Genomic DNA, 25,907 nt, shown 5'->3' on the forward strand with positions numbered 1-25,907 from the left:
TATCCCGAGTTCGACGTGAAAACGAAGGTATCCTTACCTGAAATGGGTATGGTTGAACTCCTACGGACCTCACGAGCATGAATATATAATTTGTTTCCTCTATCTGTGAAGGTTTGGATGGTTTTGGTTGTCGTCCGTACAAGAAGAATAGAAATGGGAAAGAGAGAGGGCTCGGGACAGGGCAAGAGAGAGAGAGAGTGAGTGAGTGTGGTGTGTGTGTGGTCCAAAACTAGCCAAGCAACACCCAAAAACAACCACACAACGAAACAACCATACTAGGGGTAAAATCGTCATTTCACCCCTATGATTCGAAAATCCGGAACGGGCTGTCACAATTAGATCAAGCTTATTCATTTTTGTTGGTTTTGTCCATTTTTCTAGATAAACATATTCCACGTTCTAATCAATCAAGGGCATTTTGGTCATTGTAATAGATTATTGAAACGCCTTAATAAAAATGGTGTCGTATTTGTCACCTTTGTAACAAAAATTACTTGTTACTTTCTTTCATCGCATTATTTAACACACTTTCAAAAATTTAGGGACCAATTATAGATGAAAAAGTTGAAGGACGAAAGTAGAAAACTATAACAAAATTTAGGGGCCAAATACGAGTTTAACATCCTACAAAAAAAAAAAAAAAAAAAAAAAAAAACAAAGTATCTCATTATTGCATACACCAACCACTTTTCCTTTTTTTCAATTATCGATCGAAAGGAAACTTTTAAAGAAATTAAATTTTTTAACGTAATTAGAGTAAATAAATAAACATGGCATATGAAATACGTGCATAGTCGAATGTATATATAAGACGTGGACTAAAAATTATGGTGGATTAGTGGAATTCTTCTAAAACATGCTAGGCGCTAGTTAGACGGCGAGCTAGAACCTAGCGCCTAAGCGGCTAGGAGGGAATTAGACGGGCTATGCGGATTTGAGTAAATTATTATATCTCATATTAATAGTGTCTATTTTTACTTAGAAAAAAACCTATACTAGTATTGGATGACATTGCATATAATATTTCTTTATTTTTATTAAAGTTACTATAAAACATATGAATAATTACATTATACTTGAAATTTTCAAATATTAAAAACTTAATGTAGGTCCACTAAGTCTAATAAAACACTAGAAATGAAAAAGCCCATTAACTTTCTTTTGTTATATTGTTGTTTTGGACGTTTTTGGTTGGGTCAAGAAGGCCATTAAATTTTAAACTCATTTAGCTTTGGTAAACGAAAAGTAGCGGATCCACTTAATAGCAAACGACGACCTATAATATAGGTCATTTAAACTATTCATCGTCTTCATCTTCTCACCCGCTGCTCTCGTTAATGCATCTTCTTGTCGGTGGCCACTAAACTTCACGCTTTTCGTTCTGGATGCAATTCTTTTTCAGACAAACTCAATCGCCCAAGCAGATCTCTCAGCCGCCCAGCCCTGCCTGCTCCGCCTAGCCCGCCTAGACCCTCGCTTACGCACCGCCAAATGGGTTTTCCGACTTATCAAATAATTTGACCTTAATCAGAACGGCTGGCCACCGCCCACCACCTAAGCTCCGCCTAGGCCGATTTTTAGAACAATGGTATTCTGACTTCCCACTCCGCAAGGATGTTGAGCCTTCCTTGTGGTGGTGCTGTTGGTCCCTGGTGCTATGGCTCATGTGCTGCTATATGGTTCTTCTTAGGCACGGGTGTACAAGTCTCTCGAAGATTCTGTAAACTAATATAGACAGAAATATAGAGAGAGAAAGTCGAGAGAATTTAGAGAGAGAGAAGTATAGAAACTGTAATCTTCAGTATATTTTCTTAACCTCCAAGCTAGTACATCTTTCTGTATTTATACATCTCAGCCTTCTTAACAAACTAACAACTTAACGAACTTTCTAATCTCCATACAAGTGGCAACATCCTAGCCTTTCATTATAATCCCTATCATCCCCCCACAAGCGCATGTTTGGAGGATACTAACATGAGATTGGTACAATGAAAGCGAAACAAAGGGGCACTGAGGCCTTTGGTTAAAACATCAGCAAACTGTTCTTTGGAGGATACAAACTGCACCAGTAGCTTGTGTTTGGCAACCCTCTCCCGCACAAAGTGCACATCAATTTCAATGTGTTTGGTCCGTTGATGTTGAACTGGGTTGAAAGACAAGGCAATAGCAGAAAGGTTGTCACAAAACAGCACAGGTGTCGCAGAGATGGGAATATGCAGGAAAGTAAGAATCTGTTGAATCCAGTCCAGTTCAGCTGCCGTGGTAGATAAAGCACGATATTCCGCCTCAGTTGAGGATCGTGAAACTGTTTGTTGCTTCTTGGATGACCAGGAGATAGGGTTATTGCCTAAGAACACAACCAGACCAGTTGTTGACCGGCGATCATTGGGATCCCCCGCCCAATCAGCATCGCTAAACGCATGTAAAGTCAAATCACCCTTAGAGTAGTTGATACCAAACTCCATTGTGCCTTTCAAATAGCGCAAAATCCTTTTGACAGCAGTGAAATGAGATACCATCGGATTCTGCATGAACTGGCAAACTTGGTGCACAGAAAAGGCAATATCCAGCCTGGTAAATGTAAGGTATTGAAGTGCGCCCACTACACTTCTATACATGGTAGGATTAGCATATGGTACCCCCATCATCCGTGAGTAATCTGGTGTATGGAAGACAGGGTGTATCACACGGCTTGGACTTAAGCATTTCTGTTTTAGCAAGTAAATCCTGCACATATTTCTGTTGTGACAGAAACAGACCGTTTGGGGTTTTAGAAATCTGAATGCCCAGAAAGAAGTGAAGGGGACCTAAGTCCTTGATATCAAATTCAGAAGTTAAATCCCGAATCACTTGTTGGATCTCAGGAAGATCACTGCCTGTGAGGATAATGTCATCAACATAGAGCAACAATATCACAGTATGGGCACCAACAGTCTTCACAAATAAGGAGGAATCAGAGTAAGTGTTATGAAATCCCAACCGAGGCAAGAAAGAAGTGAACCTTTCATTCCATGCCCTGGGTGCCTGCTTCAAGCCATAAAGGGATTTATGTAACTTGCAGACCAAAGACAGATTCTGAGTATCCTCAAATCCAGGTGGCTGTGCCATGTATACTTCTTCTTGCAGAATGCCATGAAGAAAGGCATTCTTGACATCGAGTTGATGGAGTGACCAATTGAAATGTGCAGCAAGAGCTAAAACAATCCTCACTGTGGTGGGTTTGACAACTGGGCTAAACGTTTCACTGTAATCAAGACCCGGTTCTTGACTAAAACCTTTGGCAACTAATCGAGCTTTATGCCTTGCTATGGACCCATCTGAATGTCTTTTGATTTTGAAGATCCATTTACAGCCCACTAAGTTTTTATTGGCGGGTAAAGAGACTAAACTCCATGTCCCTTGCTTATGTAGAGCACTGATCTCATCCTTTATTGCTTCAGACCACACTGAACTCTTAAGAGCAGATTTATATGAGGCTGGTTCACTTAGGGACAGATCAATATCATTAGAGGTCTCAAGAGTGGAAAGGAACACCTTCTTCTTTATAATACCACTCTTACTTCGAGTTTGCATCGGATGTAAGTTGAACTGCGGGATAGAGGAAACCACGTGTACAATATCTGGACTATGATCAGGAGCCACAGGGATGGGAGATGTGGCTGAAACTGCACCAGTAATGGATTGAGGTATGGAGGAAGACACAACAGATGATGGACTGGGGGATGGTTCAGAGAGACTTGACGGGCTGGAATTAATAAGTGGAGAAGGAGATGTGACTATATTATGAGATGTGACCACATGAGATGAAAAAAGACCATCAAATGAGGCAGAGGATTTGGTTTGTGTTTGTGCCAAAAGAGTTGTATAAGGAAATTCATACTCATTAAACATCACATGTCTAGACACAAAGAATTTATGTTGAGACACAAGATAACAAATGTACCCTTTGTATTTGGAAGCATAACCCAAGAAGACACACTTGGTAGTCTTGGCTTGAAGTTTAGTGGAGTTATATGGGCGTAATAAAGGATAACAAGCACACCCAAAAATTCTCAAGTGAGTAATGACTGGGACAGCACCATATAGGACTTCAAAGGGAGACTTGTTAGACAATATGGGAGTAGGCATCCTATTAATAAGATAGAGAGCTGTTTGACATGCAAAAGACCAAAACTGGGAGGGTATTTTGGCTGTTTGTAACAGTGTGACTGTGGTTTCAATGAGATGTCTATGCTTGCGTTCAGCCATGCCATTTTGTTCAGGGGTGTAAGGGCATGATTTCTGATGGGAAATGCCTTTTTGTAAAAGAAAGGATTGAAGAGATTTGCTAATGTATTCACCACCCCCATCACTTTGCAAAACTTTGATACTTGCAGAAAATTGGGTGAGAACATAAGCATGAAACCCAACAAAAATGGCACAAAGATCAGATTTATTAACCAATGGGAAAATCCAGGAATATCTGGTACATTCATCAATGAATACAACATAATACCTATACCCATCCACAGATTTACAAGGTGGAGGACCCCAAAGATCATTATGCACCACTTCAAATGGAATTACAGATTTATTGACACTGGAAGAAAAAGGTAGTTTGCAAAATTTTCCCTCTAAACAACTTTGACACATGACATGACTAGAGGCTTTGGGAAAAACAATATTAGACTTATGCAACATGAGAGATACAACAGAATTGGATGGATGTCCTAATCGATTGTGCCAGACATTAGAGTTAACAAGCTGACCAATGAAAGCTTTAGATGGGACAGAACTGTGAGAAGTTGCAGGACAGACAGTGGCAGGGGAAGAAATGGGATAGAGTCCATTACTGCACAGCCCTTTGTATAGAATCCTCCCTGTGGCCTTGTCCTGAATCCAAAAACAGAAGGCATCGAAAATAAGCCAACAGTTATTGTCCAAACATATCCTATGGACCGAAAGAAGATTCTGTGTTAATTTGGGAACATATAACACAGATTTCAAGTGGATAGGATAAGCAGAAGGTTTAAGAACAGTGCTACCAATGTGAGAGACATGCAAACCTTCACCATTTGCAGTTTGGATGACTTCATTAGTAGGATAAGGAGATGCCAGTGATAAGTTGGAGAGATCAGCAGTCATATGATTCGTGGCGCCAGAATCAGTGATCCACATTTGGGAATTAGAGGTAGAAGTAGGTGAAGGAGTGGATTGTGAGACCATAGTATGATAAGCATGCAGGGGAGCCTGTGAGTGAGTCATTTGTGACGAATAGGCAGCAACTGGAGAGTACTGATACCCTTGCTGTGAAGAGGACGCCATCGGGGAATAGGCAGGATGAGCAGCAGCACCAATATAGTTGGGACCCTTCTCATTATAAAAACAGAACCATGTAGTGTGATTGAATCGGCCACAAATTTGACACCTTGACTTCTCAGGTGGAGCAGAAAGAATAGGCTGTTGTGTATTGGGAAATTGACCAAGAATACCAGGACTTGGAGTTTGAATGACATGTGTCTGAGTAGGCATATATTGTCGAGGTGAAAAAGTCCTGGTGTAGTGATTGAACCTGCCCTTGCCCTTGTTCTTATTAACAGTGAACGGCTTGAAACCACCAGGTACATAGCTTGGGTGAGAGGATCCTCTCGGAGGTGGAGTATTGGCAACCATGGCTGTCATAAATGGTGCATTGATAGTGGACTCGAGAATAGCTTCTTCAGAGAAATGACACTCTCACGTCCCCTTATCACAGTCCGAAAAGTATTGTACTCTGCGGGTAAACCATTGAGTGCAAGTATAGCAATGTCCTCATCCAGAAAATTAACCCCAGCAGCAGAAAGATAATCTCTGGCTTCCTTTATCTTCTGCAAATACTGAGTAATGGAATTAGAACCCTTCTTAATTGTTTGTAGATTCGATTTCATCTGAAAAATGCAAGTCTTCGAGACAGTGGAAAACTGCTCTTGTAATCGAATCCAAAGCTCTTGAGAACTGGTACTCCCAATCGCACAAGACATGGCTACAGGACTCAAGGATGCAGTAAGTAATTGCATCAAGGCTTTATCATGCATCATCCAAACCAAATACTCATCACTATCAGTGGAAGACAACAAATTATCAACAGAATCGCCAGATATTGCGCTAAATCGAGCAGGACAGGGATGAGATCCATCAACAAACCCTAGGATTCCATTACTTTCAAGTAGTAATTTCATTTGAAAGTGCCAATTCAGATAATTCGAATCATCCAGTTTAACACTCACAGATGTGGAAATCGATGACACCAATGCAGTTATCGGAGATTGAAGAAGCTGTAATTGAGAGGCAGTTACCATTTTTACACTCGTGCAGGTCGAAGACTGCTGAATTTGGCAGAAATGTTGCTGAGACCAAACACCAAACACTTGGAGTGCACGAATTGAAGAAGACGAATCGCAACCAGTAGTACAGTTGCAGAACCCTAGGGATGAAGATAAACCCTAGATTGCAGAGTAAACACAAAGAATTCAACCAGAAATTACCAGCAAGAAGCAGAAAGAGAGATGAAGACGAAGAATCAGAGCTGCGGAAGACTTGGATCGAAGATCAAGCGTGAGCTTTCATGGCGATTGATACCATGTAAACTAATATAGACAGAAATATAGAGAGAGAAAGTCGAGAGAATTTAGAGAGAGAGAAGTATAGAAACTGTAATCTTCAGTATATTTTCTTAACCTCCAAGCTAGTACATCTTTCTGTATTTATACATCTCAGCCTTCTTAACAAACTAACAACTTAACGAACTTTCTAATCTCCATACAAGTGGCAACATCCTAGCCTTTCATTATAATCCCTATCAGATTCCTGTTTTCATCTGGCTTCCATGGAGTACTGTCCATATCTTGTATATGCTCTTTGTTTGTGCAAGGTGTATTGAGTTAGATCAAATCTTTGTATTTCATAAACCCTCATATGTTGGGTTATGAAACTTGAGACTATTATTTCATGTAAACGTTATTTTTTTTTTCCTTTAAAGAGTATTCATTTTTATGCACTCATTTTCTGTTTTTTCATGCATCTAATTCTCTTTTCAGTAATTCGTTCCACACCAAAAAAGGAAGGAGTGGAAGAGAGAATAATGAAATGCGGAAATCACTTCCAAAAAGAAAAGACTTATATTAATTTGTTGATTTTCTTACGAGTGCTACTATATGGTTTCACAAAACTAACATTATTGGCATAGCTGAAATGCCTCTATGAATCTTTTCAACCCCCGAAATGATAGACTGCCCTGGTCCCTTTAAAACAAAGAGTAATGCTAGGTAGAATAAACTTGTAGACTAAATTTGTAAACTAAATGATGTGTCACCAATAAGAAATAAGCGTGTTAATGAACACTTAAGTAATAATCCAATCAACTTCCATGTCATTAATTAGTTTATTAAATTAGTCTACAAATTTAGTCTCCCTAGTATTACCTTAAAATAGAAGAACACACTCTAATACATGTGAGTTCTACATGCACTAACAAACTTACCTATATTAGAAAGTGCATTTGTAATGTGTCTAAATAAATAAATAAAATAGCATTAACGGGTTTTTTTTTTTTTTTTTTTTTTAACAAACGATATTATCTACACTAAGAGGATGGAGGATTGGGTTAAGCTTCACAATCGGCTAGCAATAATATGGTTCACATTTGCTTTTGGTGAGAATCGAACCTAAGACCTCTCACTTACAAGTAAAAAAAATATCACTAGACCGTAGTACTAAATATCAGCATTATTGGTTTATTAAATATAAAATACCTCTAATATATATTTTCATGAATTTGTAGTGATCCTATATGTGATGATTCTCCTTAACACATTTCTCATGAACAAATAAAGAAGCAAGTTTAAGCACGAGATTTTTTTTCCTTCTGCGAACTTGAGTCCGATAATTATTTTTAAAACGGATATATTAAGGAGAATAATTAAAAGATTTTCGAACAATTTTTATATGATAAAATTTTATCATGCGGCCTACATGCATGAATATATTACAGAAATATACATAAATATCACTAACTAGTAAAGCAAAATTTATTTCTTTATTTTGTAGCTGTTTTGCTTAATTGGATATATTACATGATATATAATCAGGGATCAATTACATGGATCATGAGTCTCAGTATTTAGTATTCATGTATTTACACACATTTAATTAAATATTAACCATTATCTTAATCTAATGAATTTCAATCTATCCAGGTCAGTTTAATGTATTATATCATTTGCACTGTATCCCATCTCTCTGTAACTTTCATTTTCCATATCACAATTCCCAATCTCAACTTCATAGGCCAAAAATGCCTCTCTCTCTTTTTTTTTTTCCTCAAATCAGCAGAAAATTTGAAGGAAATAAATGTAGCCCATAAAATTAAGAAAAAAAATGGAGGTGAAAAGCTTTTTTGGGTTTATTGGTTTAGGAATATATAAGGTGAACTGAAAAAATAGGAAAAGGAAGAAGACGATCTGAAGAGGTGGAATTGGGGAAGAAAGAGTTCCAAATAATCCAAAATGACAAAATTATGAGATTATTCATTTCTATTTGGATTTCAAAACGTGGACATGATTTGCATCTAATGAAGGTCATGGTTATTTCATGGGTTTATGAGATTTCAGGTTTACGAATATGATGATATGGAGAACAAAAGCAGAACAGACTGAATAGTCACGGAGGAGAACATAAATGAAGGAGAGATGGGATACGGTGCAAACGGTGTAATACAGTAATTCTGGCGTAGATTGATACAAACTCCTAGATAATACTCGAGATGCACAAATGATAAATGTAGAGACTCGAGATCCCAAATATATTACCTTGTCCAATAAGGGGCTACGAAAGGTCGCCTCTTTTATTCGTTATACTATACACTTACACACACATATAGCAAAATATATAAAAATATGAGTAAGATCTTTAATATACATGGCACGTGAGTGATATTAAACTCATTATACTAATTTACGATATACCCAACGCCCACGGTATAGTCGCCAAGCTTGTCCAACTCCTTGTCTATAGAAATGAAGCCATCGCCGTCGTCATCAGCATGCCTACGACCATCCCAAGCTCTAAGGCCAGGGCATATCGCGCCGAGTTCAGCGAAAGCTTCCTTGAGCTCGGCCTTGGAAAGTTGGCCGTCTCCGTCCTTGTCGTATCTTTTGAAAATCTTCAATATCTGCTCCTTTGTGTAGGGTATTTTGAACCGCTTATACTTAGTCTCACGCTCGTTTTGGGGGATTATATTGGGCATTATACTCTTTAAGTTGATCTGCTAGCGTGATCTTAATTTGCAAATACTACAAGAAATTAAGGCTGAGGTCACTTGCTTGCACTATGAAATTAAAGGGCAGATATACACATATATATAGGGCTATGCCCGGTCAAGAGCCCGATCCCCTCATGCATGGGCACACTCTGTACAATAGGAATTATTTTAATTCTTGGACCTCAAGGGTCCACGTGTAGAAATATGTAAGTAGTCAATTTTTTCATTTTATATAACTACCAATCTAAAGTATTTTGGTCAGCATTTGGTTGATTCTAAGTTGATATACATTTGGGACATTAAGAAAGAATAATGTTGTTTGGCTACAGTTTTTGACTACCTACCTCTCTCATGAATCTCACTTATATAGAATGCGATTCACATATATAAGAGAATGGATGAGTATGTGAACTGAATAACAGCACTCATTTAGTAATGTTGGCAACGTACAAAGTTTTATAGTTTTTTATATTATACCATGCTACCAGCCAATCACTCTCTCTCTCTCTCTCTCTCTCTCTCTAAATAATAATTGATTCCCAGGAAGAAATTAAAAGGTTCCCTATCTTCTTTTGTTGAGTCATTTTTATCTTGTTCCAACTAACTTCTAGATGCTGCATGTTGTAGTTCAATTTCTAGCGGATTAGTTTTAATTTTCTTGTATTTGTATATACGTGGACTAGATTTTTGCGTGCACATAAAGCATGAAACTTTTGCAGCGGTAAAGCTTGTAACAGTAAAATTCTTCATCTGCCAATGCTTGTTATGGACAGTGATGGAAGGGAATAGTTTGTTCAACTTTTGGGTTTATCTTTATGAGGCCTTACGATTTTTCTTTTTGTTTGGTTGATAATTAGATTCGTGAAACCTCTTGGAAAATAGGTATGGATCGGGAGACATTTTTTTACCCAATTTTTTAGGGTTCACTTTATGTTATATTTTAATGATCCAATTATTTATATTTTGGATCTTCTTTGAAATATCATCTTTACCCAAAATATAGTACTTAAATTCGAAATCATACATGACCGTCGAATTAAATGGTGATCATTTTATTGTTTCTTTGGAGAACTATATATATTTGTTTATTTTTTTCATTCCAAATGGATGTCTGAATGATTTTGGATTTGTTTAAAATCTTGCAAAGATGATTTATGAATTATCAATTGAAATATAGAGTCATATCCTTGATAAAAAGTTGCAGAATAAAAACCGTAAGGTTTATTTCCCTCCTCCTCTCCCAACTCTGCAACTAGGTGTAATTTTTTTCCTTTTCCATATCAATAAAATTCCCTTATTCCGTCAAAGTTCTCCGCACAAAAAAATGTGCGTCCCCTGATCTAACCCATATAATTTAGAAGATAAAATCAAACTAATTTGACTTGGATAAACAAGAGTAAAACTAATGCACATGTGTTGTCTTTGTAAGTATAAAGCTTAAGGATGGTACAGTTACAAAATATCTCACATCAGGTAAAAGAAAAGGACATCATAGGTTTCAGGTATTTCCTCTACATGCTGTATTTATTGACATTCAACTTCTACGTAGTTTCGTAGTTTTATAGTTTTGTAAGGGCAAATTCTAGATGGGGGGGCCTTTATTGACATTCAGCTTTTAAACAAGTTAACCGAACTAGTCGATGGTGGTGGTGGGACTCGAGGTCGACGCCAGACGATGAGGAACAACAAGATCAATGGTTTTATTGGATCTCTTGGTTCCTATGTGGGATGGCTTTAACGCCCTTTTTCGTATAGGATTCTGTATTTTAATTTTAACACTCTTTTTCATCAGTATTTCTTTACTAATCACTTCCTTCATTGTTTGATTCAATTTCTTGGTTACAGTCTTACAGATTCGTACATAGGTTGGCTTCAGATTGTCGAAAAAGAAGGAAGACGAACTTAACTTTAAGGTAATCCGATTTTGTAGATATAATTATTCCTCTATGTTTTGTCTTATCTTTTTGGGTATATTATCAATTTCCCCCCTGAACTTGTGACCATTAGCCAATTTCCCCCCTCAACTTTAATTTTGGCCAATTTCCCCCCTGAACTCTCATGATTAGTCAATTTCCCCCCTCAACTTTAATTTAGCCAATTTCCCCCCTCAACTCTTATACTTAGTCAATTTGCACCCTACTGTTAAATTTTTAATTTGATCATAATTAAACAAGTGTGTGTAAGAAACTAAATAAGATGTATGTTAATCATGTTCCTATATCTTTATCCTATTAGAAATAGATTAAAATTTAGAATTTTACAATTTATCATAGATAGTATTATTAGTCATAATAAATCAGTATGGAGTAATTTTATTTGATTTTTGACTATACAAAATTGATAACAAAAAGGATTGATGTGTAAATTTTTGTATGTGAATACAATTTTCTTTATAAAAGTGAAAGCTAAGTTCAAGTAAATTGCGGAGAATCAAGCTTTAGTAAAAAACGGCTAGTCTATTCATAATTTTCGACTCCTTATTAAGAATAACCCATTTTATTGAAATAGGTTTGATCCATGAGTTTAGGATTATTATTTCTTTTTGTTATTATTTCTTCTTCTACATGCTTTAAACCCGATTCATAACTTTTTCTTATAATCAACCCATGTCACATACTAATTGTATTATGTTTTTGTACATTTTACCCTATATTATGCAGGTGAGTTTATGTTAATTTTAGTACTTTGTTGGAAGCTATTAGAGAGATTGAAAATTAAGAAAAGAATAGATGGAAAATTAAAATAAAAAAAAAAAAAATTAACAGTAGGGTGCAAATTGACTAATTTTGAGAGTTGAGGGGGGAAATTGGCCAAATTAAAGTTCAGGGGGGGAATTGACTAATTATGAGAGTTGAGGGGGGAAATTGGCCAAAATTAAAGTTCAGGGGGAAATTGGCCAATGGTCACAAGTTTAGGGGAGAAATTGATAATATACCCTATCTTTTTCATTGTGGAAAGCACATGATGACGCTTTTAGAGTGATATTGACAACTCCTAAAATAATTTGCTGAATGGAATCCGCTACACTTGATAAAGCACTTATCATCAACCACGGCAATAGTTGCCTGTAACATCTCATATTGTTTAAGGAAATGGATCCTATAAGCTTTATATGTATATTATCATCTCTACCTAGCATGAGGCCTTTTGAGAGCTCACTGGTTTCGAGTTCTGTAGGAACTCCGAAGTTAAGCGAGTTCGCACAAGAGCAATCCTATGATGGATGACCCACTGGGAAGTTCTCGTGTGAGTTCCCAGAAACAAAACCGTGAGGGTGTGGTAGGGGCCCAAAGCGGACAATATCGTGCTACGGTGGAATCGAGCCCAAGATGTGGTGGGGGCCTGGGCCAGGATGTGACAATTTGGTATCAAAGCCAATACCTAGCCGGAAGTGTGCCGATGAGGACGTCGGGCCCCTAAGGGGATGGATTGTAACATTCCACATTGCCCAGAGGAGTGGATCTTGTAAGCCTTATATGTATATTCCCATCTCTACCTAGCACTGCCTTTTGGGAGCTCATTGGCTTCGGATTCCGTAGGAACTTCGAAGTTAAGTGAGTTTGCACGAGAGCAATCTCAGGATGGGTGACCCACTGGGAAGTTCTCGTGTGAGTTCCCATAAACAAAACCGTGAGGGTGTGATAGGGACCCAAAGCAGACAATATCATGCTATGGTGGAGTCGAGTCTGGGATGTGGTGGGAGTTTGGACCAGGATGTGACATTGCCCCTCTGCAAATACAAGTTGATAAGATGGTATATATTGTCTAATAAAGTTCTTCAGTTAAACAACTAGTGAAAGATGTTACTGATTAAGATTACTCTTATCTTTAAAAATGTCATTTATTAACTCATTTGGCATTTATATGCTACTTTAAAAATTTGTCACTCAAACCCATTTTTCAACACTCTTTACATTTTATCTCACATTTTAAAATATTAATATATTGACTTTATCTTGTCATATGGAGTCCAAATTTTATTTTCAAACTCTTTACCCAACAATACTTTTAAATAAAACTTGTGCGGGATCCAACTTGTTAATTTGAAGAATTAGCAACTGATTGTATATTGTTAACTCTATTCAAGATGCATTTTTCCTATGTGTTATAGCAAACCTAACTTTCCTACCTCAAAGATACTCATGTTTATTACTACAAGTGATAAAAGTTTACTACAGTAGAAATATGCTTGGCAATATGGAATTATTCGCAAAGAGTGATTGAAGGGAATAATTATCAACTTTAGGGTGAAGCCTCTTGATATGCTTTAAAGGAACGTTTTTATTCGTATCCCCAAAGTTGCATGCATTAATTTATGGACCATACTTTTCTCATTCTCTGGAGAAAAAATCTTTATCTTGAATATTACTTTTGTACGATAAAACAATGTCGCATTTCATCTTTATAAGAAAATGATGACTTTCGTCTTTATCAAAAATAATGCAAGTTTCATCCTTACTTTTGTATTCAAATCGAGAAACTCTTAGACCATTTGGATGGAAGGACTCTCAACACGTATATAGAGGTTTTACAATAAGCTTGTATTATTTTTTGGTAGGTTAAAGAATTTTTTTACCATTAGTACAAGCAATGTATTACTACTCTCAAACATATTATAATGAGGGGGAGAGTCTGAACCCAAGAAACAGTGCGTTAAATAATAGAGCTCTATTAGAGGGGGCATTGAGGAGGAGCAAAAGGTGTAGTCGCACGTGGCCTCAAATTTGAAGGATCCCCTAAATTTTTGCCATCTAGCATCATGTAATAATGTTCTATATTTAAAAAATTGCTTTTGTTAGCACTTTAAACCGCATTGTGCACTCCTTATAAGAGTATTTTTTTTTTCCTTTCTAAATATAAAAACTTGAAGTACAATGAGATTTTTTGAGTGTCAATAATAACACCCTGAAAAGCGACAGTTTCTTAATTTTATAATATAACAACGTTATATATATTCAAGTGAACTATAAAGTTAGAGGTTTTATTTTTTTTTTATTTTTTTTATTTTTCATGTTTGGCTGTTTAAGAAATAACACTGCTTTTGATTATTTAGTGAAGGTTATGTTTGTAGCTATTTTTACTTATCATTAAGGATATTTGTAAACATACAATCAGTAAGTGCTAAAGTTTGTTTTGAATTTTTTTTTTTTTTGAACAAACGATATTATCTACGCTAAGAGGGTGGGAGAGTGGGTTAAACTTCACAATGGGCTAACAATAATATTGTTCAAATTCGTCTTTAGCGAGAATTGAACATAAGACCTCTCACATACAAGTGAAGAGGAATACCACTAGACTGTAATACTAAGTGACTTTATTTTCTAGTATCAATACATTGTCATACTTTTTCAAAACTTAAAACTATCTTAAGAAGGGCCCCTTTTACAAATTTTGCACAGGGCTCTCAAAATCTCAGAAACGGTCCTAAGCTCTACCAGCTAAGGCAATTCACTACTTACTAAAACTAAGGACGTTAAACCCCTAGGTCAATGTATTTCTTTGGACTAAAAGGAAATAGTTTTGAGGTCTCAATAGGAGCACTATGTGTACTCCTAGTTGAAATTCTCAAAACATACAAACAAGAGGGGTGTCCTTATAAGAATAAAGGGAAACATATATAGCATTGCCTCAAAATATCTCACATCGAATAAAACTATAGGACTGGTCTGCATGAACTTTTAGGTATCCTTCACTTACAAGTTGGTTTGTGAGGACAAGTTTTACTCATAAATTATTTAGCATAAAAAATTGATTCCTTGATCTACATTCGACAGCACACCATGGCATCGATAATTTTCTCACCATATGCATTTTTTTTTCAATGAGTCAAAGATTCAAATGTGAGATGTGTTTAACATTATGGATATTATGCAGACAAGTAGACAACCATTACCCCTTTAGATGCCAAATGGATAAAGAGTGTGTGGATATGGCACGGAATAATGTACAATCCTATCATCCTAATAGGGGATTTATTCAGTAATTTTATCAAAGAAATATTAATAATAATCTAATCAAGTGGTAATTACCTTTGAGAAGAGTTGCTGTTTGGAGAGCACAGTATGATGAAAGTTATAAGCTGTGTTCCCCGCTGGGGGGGGGGGGTGGGGAGGGAGGGAGTTATTGTCTATCGTTGGCCTCTATGGTATAGATTCCAAACATTCATGATCTGGATGTGAATGAGTTGAGTTCAAAAACTCACCAAGTGTAATTGTCTTGATGGCTTTAAGAATGATGCAGTATGCAACAGCAAGCAGCAACATAGTGGAGAGCCTCTTTAACAACCTTAGGATACAACTTTCACAATTCATGGCCTTGCCTAGACCGAGAACGATCACGGTATGCAACAGAATAGTATAAAGCATAAGCATCATCTAACGTAATATCAGATTCCTTGAGAAGAAATCCAACAAGTACAACGTCATCAGAACCTAGTACCTTGTGGATTCTCCTGATTCTCTTATCCTCTATCGGCTAAATTTCCATCATACTTGATTCATCATTTTCCTCAGATTTGAGACGGTGCAATTTGTTGTCATTTGAAACTTCATGCAGAAGCTCTTTATAGCCATGTTGTCAAGAACGGACCTTGCTACCCTCTAGATGCAGTGGAAGGCAACTCCTCCTGCATCGGGCCTACACCATTAAGCTACGTGAAGCTACATTAAACAACACAATCTCCACACTAGATTGGTGGAGTTATTCAAACTTAAACAACATGAAACTTAAATAACATTAAAAAAAACATTTAACAACATAAAACTATTATTGAGGGAGATTACATATTGACAATAAATCTAGAGAGTTACTCACTTTAACAACACGTGTCATTTGAAATCTGTTCCGAAAATTTATTGAGATTACATATCAACAAGAAATTTGGAGAATTACTCACTTTAGCGACATGTGCCAGTCAAAATCCGTTCCGAAAAATTATTGAGTCAACAAGAAATCTGGAGAGTTACTCATTTTAGCGACACGTGTAACTCGAAAACCTATTTGAAAAGTTACTGAGATTACATATTGAAAAATTATTTAAGTAACCATATTAATTCAATTAAAATAATAAATTATGTTTGGCCTATGACCCTTTGGCTCCCTCGGTTGGAGATGATTTTTTGTTACAGGGCTATGTTTGACTTATAGCCCTTTGGCCCCCTCGGTTGAAGATGGTATGAAATATGGCTTGACACTGTTTATTAAAATATAATTTCTTGGAGAACTATAGGACTAAAGGGAACCCTCTGACCCTCTTTCGGTTGGAGATGACCTAACAATCAATAAGCACCTTTAGAAGGTGTTTAAGAGGCAACGGCCACGCTTCAAAAAACTGTGGCATTACGGAGTGGGCCACCGAACTGCATAGGCTGGATTGTATTGGGCCATTAATTATAAGTTAAAGTGGGTTGCAATATTTAGCCCAATAAGTTTTATTTAATTATTTAACTTTATCAAAAAAACCATTCAGCTTTACTCGGCTCACGCACAGAGACGATGGAGTCCGCGAAGACCTACCCGCGCTCAAACCCTCTGCTCTCGCTCTCCACCTTCATACACCAGCACTGCCTCCGCCTCGGCGCCGAGCTCTCCACCCGTTTCGAAGACACCAAGCGGCTCGCGGGAATCCTAGCTGGAAACTGCGCGCCGCTGGCGAGCAGGCGCATGTGTTCGGCTCCGGTTGCTCCGCCCTTCGCGTGGCTGGCTCAGAGCAATCACGCCCTGGCCGCTACCCTCAGCTCGGACCACGTGGCGAAGAGCCTGGCCGGCACGGCGGTGTATACGGTTAGCAATTCGAACAATGAGTTCGTGCTCATCTCTGATCCCAATGAGAGCAAGTCCATTGGATTGCTTTGCTTTCGGCAGGAAGACGCCGAAGCATTCCTCGCTCAAGTTAGCATTTTTAATTTTTTTTGGAGGGAAAGATTAGTAGGATGAGTAATTAGTTGCATTTAGAGGTTAATTGGATGGAGGAATTAGTTGCATTTAGGTTCATTGAGTGGAAATTTAATGTTTTGCTTGATTTTTTGGCTGAAAGAGATGCATTTAGATAAATTGGGATTGTTGAGAAGTCAGTGATTTGAAATGTGGATGTTATTTTTTGCTTGAATTTTCAGCTGGTTTTGTATTTGGGTGATTCAGGTTCGATCGAGGAGAGAATTACGAAGTGCGGCTAAAGTTGTCCCGATTACTCTTGACCAGGTGACTTGGTATAAAATGGAAAGCAATTAGCACACAGTAACCAGAATTCCATATTATTACATTGCCTGTGAACTTGCGAATTAATCATTTGTAGGCTAGAATTTGGTGTCAAGTAATTTCAATAGTTGAACAAGTAAGGATAAAACATATCTGTGAGTGGCGAGAATTTGAGGAAAGGTTCCATCTAGTGGGCAGCATATGGTCTCAGATTATCAAAGTTATGGGGGTCGTATGACATGCCCCCCTTTTAAAGTGTAACGAGAACTAGTGTTAGTGTTATGCTACTAATTTCCACATTACTTGTTGCCCTAAACTTAGATATTATGTACAGTGGTAGATCCATACGATTTAGCATTACTCTGTATCTTATAGGTGTACATGCTGAAGGTTGAAGGAATTGCATTCCGGTTTCTGCCTGACCCGGTTCAAATAAGGAATGCACTCGAGGTTTCTGTTTTTCATTATGTATTTGCTTTATATTTCAGTTACAATTGACCCTCTTTTTTTTTTTTTTTTTTTTATATTTTTTATATTTTTTTATGGTCTTACGGCTTCACTATGGTATGTCTATGTTTTGATACATAATCCACAAGCACTTTCATTCCTTATGCCCCTAGTGGCCCTTGGACACTTGCTTCGCCCAATGAACCCTGTATGACATGCATTATACTGGACTTCTGTCTTCATTAGTAATTGTCTTGGAAGAAACTCTTGGAATGACTGTCATATGGGCCTTCATATCGACACTCTCGAATATCAATTTTTAAGACATCTAGTGCATAGTGAGAACAAGGAGCTTCGATGAAATGGATATATTAGATGCAACACGTTAAACTGTGTTCGTACAGAAAGTCTACTGCCTGTCCTTACATGTTGACTGTATCTTTTAAGACAATTCAAACTGGGTATGCATTACATGAATCTGTAATTTCTTTTCTGAAACAATTAAGATTGGCTCACAATCATTTTCTGTTTTGTAGCTCAAATCCTCTGACAGGAGTGCATTTGATGGAGTTCCTGTTTTTCAGGTAGGCTAGTCTACTTGTTGATTGTAATTAATAGATTGCAGGAGTATTTGAAACATGCTAGGTAGGACGATCCAGGGGATGAACACCTCCAACTTTGTAGTGCATGATATGGATGACATTAGTAATTCACACATGAGTAGTGCATTTTCATTGTATATTGAAAAAAAAAAAAAAAAAACAAGTTTATGTTTTGGGAATTGCCTGACCTTATGGGCTTCTATAAGTGCCCAGGCAGTAGAGTTGTCATATTGGTGTTCTCAGATCTAGTGAATTGGTGGGCATTATCTGGGAGTGATCCTTAGGCAGTGGAATTGCTTGGGTGAATATGGCGATTATCTTACGACTAAATTTTTGTTTAGAGTCGGACCTTCTGGAATTGCTTGTGTGAATATGGCGATTATCTTATGAGTAAATTTGTGTTTACAGTCGGACCTTCTGGTTATGAAGAAGAAAAACAAGCGTTACTGCCCAATATATTTCACCAGGGTACTTAGAATTGAAGCCTCGAGCTCATATTTATGTATTGTTTTGTCAAGTAACTTGCTTTTATGAGATTGGTTTAGACATAATTAAATTTATTTTCCATGGTGCAGGAAGATATAGAAAAAGAATTGTCAAAGGTCTCAAGAGCATCTAGAGGACCTGGGGTTTCTCAACATATTATGGTGTTGTATAAGCTGTTGTCAATGCTTTTTACTCTTTAAAATGGAAAACATTTCTAGATAATTGATGTGCAAAAAATTTCATTACAGTCGGAAAATAGGAAGAAAATGTGTTATCATATCTGTTGCTAAGGCTTCCCGTTGCTTTATTGCATTCTCATCATTTCAATAAAATGTTTTAACAGGTTGGCAGTTTGGAAGACGTTTTGAGAAAAATGGAGGTATTTGGTCTGGTTACTGCAATTTTTTTATTTTATTTGTTCTTTTGCTCCTACTCTCTAGTATTTTTGTTGAAAGAAGTTCAATGTTAATGCAGTCAAGCGAAAAGAATTCAGGCTGGGAAGACCTGATTTTCATTCCACCGGGAAAAAGCTACTCCCAACACATTCAAGATGTGGTTAAAGCCTGAAACGTACAGAGCCCATCTTCAACTAACCGTGCGAGGATTTCAATTAGCAGTGAGCCCCTTGCATGTTTCAAAAGGTTCTCATAAATAAGGCAGGTCCGCCATCATGCTCGCTCATTCTTTGTTTTCCCCCGGAGCTGGTCGATGATATGCAAAGGGAAGCAGAGCTTGGAAGAGAACATGGCAGAATGGAACAACCCAAATTTTTCTTTGCTGGAGGTGAGTGAATTGCCAACTGTGCACTCTAGTGGAAATTATTCGGTAAATTTGATGTCATTGTTCTCTAGAGAGTGTATCAATGTTCCTGGTATCGTAGACGGGTTAAGAGTATTCAACTATTTATACACCATGTCGCTCTCCAATCCCCGTGTAACACATGTTGAAAGGCTTAATGCTAGACCACACTATATATTGTATGGAAGTTCTACGACAGGAATGCTATGTTGTGTATTATCTTGTAAGACGACGTTGTTTCGGGTGGTACTTTAAGGATAAAAGGGTAATAATGCACGTTGAGAAATAGTTTGCCGAAAAGAATGTCAACCACGAAACCCCTAATGTAAGCTTGATTAACCTGCTATTGAAAAACACTCCACAGCAAGAATATGTGGATTTGGTGTTGGGGTTTTGTTTGTGTATGTGGATTTGGTGATGGGTGGTTGTTGGATTCTTGTGAAAAATCATCATGAATCTGTACTTTTTTTCTCAATCGGAATTCATATGATGATGTGTGTTAAACAATATAATACTATTAAATATTTTCCCCATCTACACAATTGTTATTAAGGATTTTTTTTTTTTTGGGTTTAGTGCCTAGATTGGATTAGATATGATTGAATAATTCACTGTGTTCAGAGTATGTTCAACAATAGTCGATAAGATTAAGAAATTTTGTCCAACTCAAAGGTAGACAATAGATTACTGATGAAGGAAACTTTTTCCTCCGAACTCCTTGAAACGAAAATTCATCTCCTCATTATCTTACATACCTTCAGTTACATAAATTTATCTAATCTCATTCAATTCTTTTTGGTAGGGCTTGAGCCATCAGCAAAAAATCACTTCGAAAGTGCTAGAATTCTAACCTTGTGTTAGGACATACAGTCCTAGGGATAAATTCCAAACACCAAACGAACTCTTGAGTATTACATTACCAAAATCATGGACTAATATGTGACATATGTAACACACTCTTGGATCTAGAGGACATTGATAAAGTTTACTCAAGGCCCCATCTTCAGTTGGTCACAAATCAAGATGTTAACATTTAATCCAAAAACCATGATGTGCTGATGTCTAACCTAAAGCCTATTGATAAGTTATAAATCAATTGCATTTTATGGAGGAGGAGAAAATAATGAGAAAATGTGGATATATAGGTGCAACCACACAATTTCATAAGGGGTAAAAGCGACATTGCATTGCATGAAGGAAGATGACAGGACAACCATTAAGTTGTTGAAGTTGGGGGCCTGGATTGGATACCTTTGTATTTACTTTAAAGTACCGATATTGCCATTTGTCAGTTGTCACCCCTGCCCTCCTATCTATTGCTTTTATTTAACGGGAGGATAAGACAAATTTAAAAACAAAACGAGTTATTAAGGATATATAACTTCAAGTGCTTATGACATGATTGTTATTTTTGTTTTTCAACTTTGTTAGTTTTGTTTTTCAAGTTACGGTAATTCTTTTTAGCACCCCTTTTAACAAATTGAATTGAAATAATACGTGTATTATCTTGTTATATTATTGTTAAAGTTTAAGTTACAATCCTACATTCGAACATAATTTCATTCATAATCAATTAAATTGACAGTGATGACTACCAAGAGTATTTTTGGAATTTGGAAAATATTAAAATTGCCATTAACCACAAGTACTATTACTAATTTACTATCATGGAACAAGAAGAAGCTACGCGCCGACCTTTTGTTGTTGTCTGCGAGGGGAGGGGAAGTCCAAAACAAGGCAACGACGCTCGAGCTTTTTAAATGGTTTTCTTTTCTTTGAGATTTACTCTAATTTCGCTGTCTTTAGCTCTCTAACCACTGCAGCTAAATTTATCTCCCAAAACATATATTTCCTAATTGGAGAGAGAGAGAGAGAGAGAGAGAGAGAGAGAGAGAGAGTCGATATATATATATGTGTGTGTGTGTCTATCTATATACAGAGAGTTCCCAAAAGATGATGGAAGGACATGCTCGTCTTCAAAAGATGATGAAGGCTACTTCTTTCAAATCTGCTATGGTGATCAAAATCAACTTGGTTTTAATTGCTTTGTTTTTCGTTGTCTATGCTGCCCTTCTGCTCCACCCATCCTCCTCCGTCTACTACGAGAATGCAGCTTCTCTTATTAGGTGCTCATTGCGAGAGTGCAATCACAAGGTAAGGTGAGCCATTTCTCTTTAATTAATCATTCATTTTGGCTAAACAAATTACTTATTAAGCAGCATGCTCCAGGTGCGGTACCTTCCGTCAATTCTTTCAAGTTTTCAGCCTTACGACCATACTCTCCAGCCAAACAAATTTAATTTCTCATAACGTATTTATAGACGGAGTTCTATATATTAAAGCCCGTTTTTGTGTAAGCAGGTGGACAATGGAGAAGATCGTTAAGCCAGTATTGGAGGAGACCAAAGACAACATATCAAGGCCTAAAGCCAATATGAGCAAGATAGAGGTGCCAAGCTTTTTGAATGAAACAATGAGAAAAGGGATGAAAATTGGCATGGTAAATATGGATGAGAATGATTTGAGTGAGTGGGATAAGCATGGAAAGACAATTCCGATCCGTTTTGATCGGGTTTCGGATAATTTCAAATGGGATGATTTATTTCCCGAGTGGATTGACGAAGAGGAAGAGAGTGACGTCCCAACATGCCCGGAGATACCAATGCCAGATCTTCAAATTTACGAGAAGATGCACATGGTGGTTGCTAAGTTGCCATGCAATTATCCGGAAGAAGGGTGGAGGAGGGAGGTGTTTAGGCTCCAAGTTCATCTTATAGCGGCTAATTTGGCTGCGAGGAAAGGAAGGAAGGATTGGAACAGGAAGACAACTAAAGTGGTGTTTTGGAGCAAGTGTAGGCCAATGCTGGAGATATTTAGGTGCAATGATTTAGTCAAACGGGAAGGGGATTGGTGGTTGTTTGAGCCAGATATGGCTAGGTTACGGCAAAAGGTATCATTGCCTATTGGTACTTGCAATTTGGCTTTGCCTTTATGGGGACAACAAGGTATGCCTCCAAATTCTGACATCATTTTTGAAATATATTATTGTATATAATTATATATCTATTTCTTTTTTTTCTTAAGTAATTTAATACTGATTAGAGAGATAACTACATAATTGTACACCACTAACAATTCAGTAAAAAGTTACAAAGAGTTGTTACGAGATTTTGAAATATAGTCACAAATTTGTTAACTTGATTAAAAGAACAAACATAGCGAAAAACATATATGGCAAAAATATGATCAACATTGTGACAATAAATGTGATCCAAATCACATAATTGATGATGAAAAATCTGTAATTGATGAGAACTTAATATTGTTACAGGAATTGATCAAGTGTATGATCTGACTAAAATTCGAAGCACAACAAACAAACCCAAACGAGAAGCCTACGTCACAGTCCTCCACTCCTCCGATATGTACGTTTGTGGCGCCATAACCTTAGCCAGGAGTCTACTCCAAACCGGCACCAGACGCGACCTTGTCCTCCTCCTAGACAACTCCATCTCCGCCCTCAAGCGAGAAGCTCTCTCAGCCGCCGGCTGGAAGCTCCACGTCATCGAACGAATCAGAAACCCTAGAGCCGAAAATGGTACCTACAACGAGTACAACTACAGCAAGTTCCGACTATGGCAGCTCACTGAATATGACAAAATCATCTTTATCGACGCCGACATTATTGTCCTTCGAAACCTCGACCTTCTCTTCCACTTCCCGCAAATGTCAGCCACCGGCAACGACGTTTACATCTTCAACTCCGGCATCATGGTCATCGAGCCCTCCAACTGCACGTTCCAGTTTTTGATGGACCACCGAAGTGACATCGTATCGTACAACGGTGGCGACCAAGGCTACCTCAACGAGGTCTTCGTGTGGTGGCACCGGCTACCGCGGAGGATGAACTTTTTGAAGAATTTTTGGGCGAACACGACAAGCGAGAGGACGGTTAAGGATGAGCTGTTTGGGGCGGACCCACCGAAGCTTTATACGATACACTACTTGGGATGGAAGCCATGGGTTTGTTATAGGGATTATGATTGTAACTGGGACGTGGCGGAACAACTTGTCTACGCGAGTGATGTGGCGCACGAGCGGTGGTGGAGGTTCCATGACGGCATGGACGAGGGGTTGCAGAAGTTTTGTGGGCTGACGAAGATAAGGAAGAATGATTTGGACTGGGAACGAAGAAGGGCGAGAAAGTTAGGGTTTCCAAATGGGCATTGGAAGATCAAAATCAAAGACCCTAGACGGAAAAATGTGGTGGCATAGCAGAATTTATATGTTTTTTTTGTTCATTCATATTAATTTTTCTTGTCATTTTTTGTTCACAGAAATATAGGAGATGTCCCTTCCATAACCAGACTATATATACATTATGCATGTACTCATATCCTGGGATAATGTGTTTTCCTTTAACTTGTAAGTATGTGTTAATACTTAATAGAGATGCACAAGATCGAGATGGAAGCGTGACAATTTTCACATAAATGACAGATACAATTATTTGTAGCTTTGAGCTTAGAGAGATACGGGTAACAATATGGTATGCATTATATTAGCTAATTGATATAGAAAAGTGGGTGAGCTTAACTGAGGGACGTGCTTGTTATGGAGTTAGTGATTCAAACGTTAATTTTTTGGGTAAATTCTTAAAAGATCATGTTGGTAAAATATTCAATTGTTTAGTTAAACTGTAGTCATGTTGTTTTCAGAAAAATCGTGTTCATTATTTATTTTATCACAAATAGATGTTTTAATTATTTATGATTTGTCAAATTAAGCATATTTTATTATGTGCCAGTGATTATGTAAACCAGCTGAAGTGACAATTTTTTTCTCGTAATTAAGCTGGCCACTATCTGTTACTAAGACTTAAGAGCAAACATTAAGAGACAAAACTCATTAATCTGATTGCGTGTAATGTAATGCGAGGATCGATGGTTGATCAGGTTTGATAGGGAAAGGATACGGAGATGAAAGATTGGTTGAGCTAATTAAAATAATTTGGTATACCAACTAAATTAAGGATCACCACATACGAACGTGTAACGAAATTTATTGGCCCAAAGAAACTAAATGCTTTCAAAACTGAACACAGGGTAGAAATTGCATTATAAATTTAGCAAGGGGGTGTATAATATCTTTTTTGGTCAACTGAATCAGTAAGATTTACGTATAAACTTTTCACACAACTTGATGGGCTAAAGAAATATATATAGAAACCAGAACGGGAGATGTTTGTGTCACACCTTTTTAGCTTGTTGAACCTACTTTTTTTTAGTATTAGAACAGATTGTTTTACATATAGTCTAACAATTATATATGTCGAATCTACTTTTTTTTAGTATTAGAAAATGTTTTTTTACATATACAATCTAACAATTATATGTGCTCTATGTCAACCCGTTTATATTGTCTATGTATTTGGCTTGAAAATTTATCACACGTTAAAGAGCGTGTTAAGATGCATCCACATTGATAGGAGGAGAGACTTTATATGGACTAATAATTAACTTGTGCTACTCTCTATTTTGCCAATTGTTTTTATGGTAGAATCTCAGCTTTCTTCACATTACCATGTTTATGGTGTCTGCGTGTTTGGCTAACCAACATGTTAACTAATGAACTACGATAAATTGGATTGGCACATATAAGGGGGTGTGTTGAGAATGAGTTCTACATTGATGGGAAAATGAGACCTTGCACGAGCTTATCAGTAAGTTGAATTACTCCTCATATTGCCAATTAGTTTCACATATTATCAATTAATTTTATAATGAAACCTCATCTTTAGATATTGTGTAATAAGCTCATTTTTTTTTTCAATGATATTATGAATAATGACTTAAAAAACAGACAATTAAGATCCTTAAAATAGAATGTTAAATTGACTGAATAAGATGTCTCACAAATAGGCTAATTATTTGAAGAATCTTTCAATAAAAGATGGCTTAAAAACAAGTTAAGCTAGTTATTTTTTTCCTTTTAAAAAATGGGAACAACTGGTGGCAAGTCACGGTTATATACCATTTCCGGACCCGAAAATGTTATGGGGAATTTCATCCCACCCGTGACCACAATCAAGCAGGGTCACC

General features: G+C 37.2%; 2 protein-coding genes across 7 annotated transcripts; both read left to right on the top strand.

Moving 5' to 3' along the window:
* Positions 1-16,738: 16,738 nt before the first annotated feature.
* LOC137742254 (protein TIC 22, chloroplastic) lies at positions 16,739-20,033 on the top strand. Of its 5 annotated transcripts, none has more exons than XM_068482073.2 (8): positions 16,739-17,167; positions 17,417-17,476; positions 17,849-17,923; positions 18,457-18,504; positions 18,931-18,990; positions 19,098-19,169; positions 19,352-19,387; positions 19,483-20,033. In XM_068482073.2, exons 1-8 carry the CDS (start codon positions 16,772-16,774, stop codon positions 19,573-19,575), a joined length of 840 nt encoding a protein of 279 aa, XP_068338174.1. In that variant the 5' UTR covers positions 16,739-16,771; the 3' UTR covers positions 19,576-20,033. The 5 variants fall into 5 exon arrangements, with proteins under 5 accessions (XP_068338174.1, XP_088542843.1, XP_088542845.1 ...); XM_088686717.1 differs by having other exon boundaries at positions 19,352-19,399; positions 19,483-19,720; XM_088686719.1 differs by having other exon boundaries at positions 16,739-17,059; positions 19,352-19,399; positions 19,483-19,720.
* A 1,458-nt stretch (positions 20,034-21,491) lies between these two features.
* LOC137728451 (UDP-glucuronate:xylan alpha-glucuronosyltransferase 2-like) lies at positions 21,492-24,321 on the top strand. Of its 2 annotated transcripts, none has more exons than XM_068467237.2 (3): positions 21,492-21,965; positions 22,168-22,811; positions 23,138-24,321. In XM_068467237.2, exons 1-3 carry the CDS (start codon positions 21,718-21,720, stop codon positions 24,079-24,081), a joined length of 1,836 nt encoding a protein of 611 aa, XP_068323338.2. In that variant the 5' UTR covers positions 21,492-21,717; the 3' UTR covers positions 24,082-24,321. The 2 variants fall into 2 exon arrangements, with proteins under 2 accessions (XP_068323338.2, XP_088541341.1); XM_088685215.1 differs by having other exon boundaries at positions 21,513-21,960.
* Positions 24,322-25,907: the final 1,586 nt, after the last annotated feature.

Source organism: Pyrus communis, chromosome 15 (assembly GCF_041283825.1).
Source record: "Pyrus communis isolate YQ-2024b chromosome 15, ASM4128382v1, whole genome shotgun sequence".
NCBI classification, from domain to species: Eukaryota; Viridiplantae; Streptophyta; class Magnoliopsida; order Rosales; family Rosaceae; genus Pyrus; species Pyrus communis.

What these genes read in the sequence shown, in the direction of transcription:
- LOC137728451 (XM_068467237.2), top strand. Translation starts at nt 21,718, where the DNA reads ATGTGTGTGTGTGTCTATCTATATACAGAGAGTTCCCAAAAGATGATG. An exon ending in GAGTGCAATCACAAGGTAAG is followed by an intron (nt 21,966 to 22,167) that starts GTGAGCCATTTC and finishes TTGTGTAAGCAG; the next exon opens with GTGGACAATGGAGAAGATCG. An exon ending in GCCTTTATGGGGACAACAAG is followed by an intron (nt 22,812 to 23,137) that starts GTATGCCTCCAA and finishes ATATTGTTACAG; the next exon opens with GAATTGATCAAGTGTATGAT.
- LOC137742254 (XM_088686717.1), top strand. Translation starts at nt 16,772, where the DNA reads ATGGAGTCCGCGAAGACCTACCCGCGCTCAAACCCTCTGCTCTCGCTC. An exon ending in AAATAAGGAATGCACTCGAG is followed by an intron (nt 17,924 to 18,456) that starts GTTTCTGTTTTT and finishes TCTGTTTTGTAG; the next exon opens with CTCAAATCCTCTGACAGGAG. An exon ending in AAATGGAGGTATTTGGTCTG is followed by an intron (nt 19,400 to 19,482) that starts GTTACTGCAATT and finishes ATGTTAATGCAG; the next exon opens with TCAAGCGAAAAGAATTCAGG.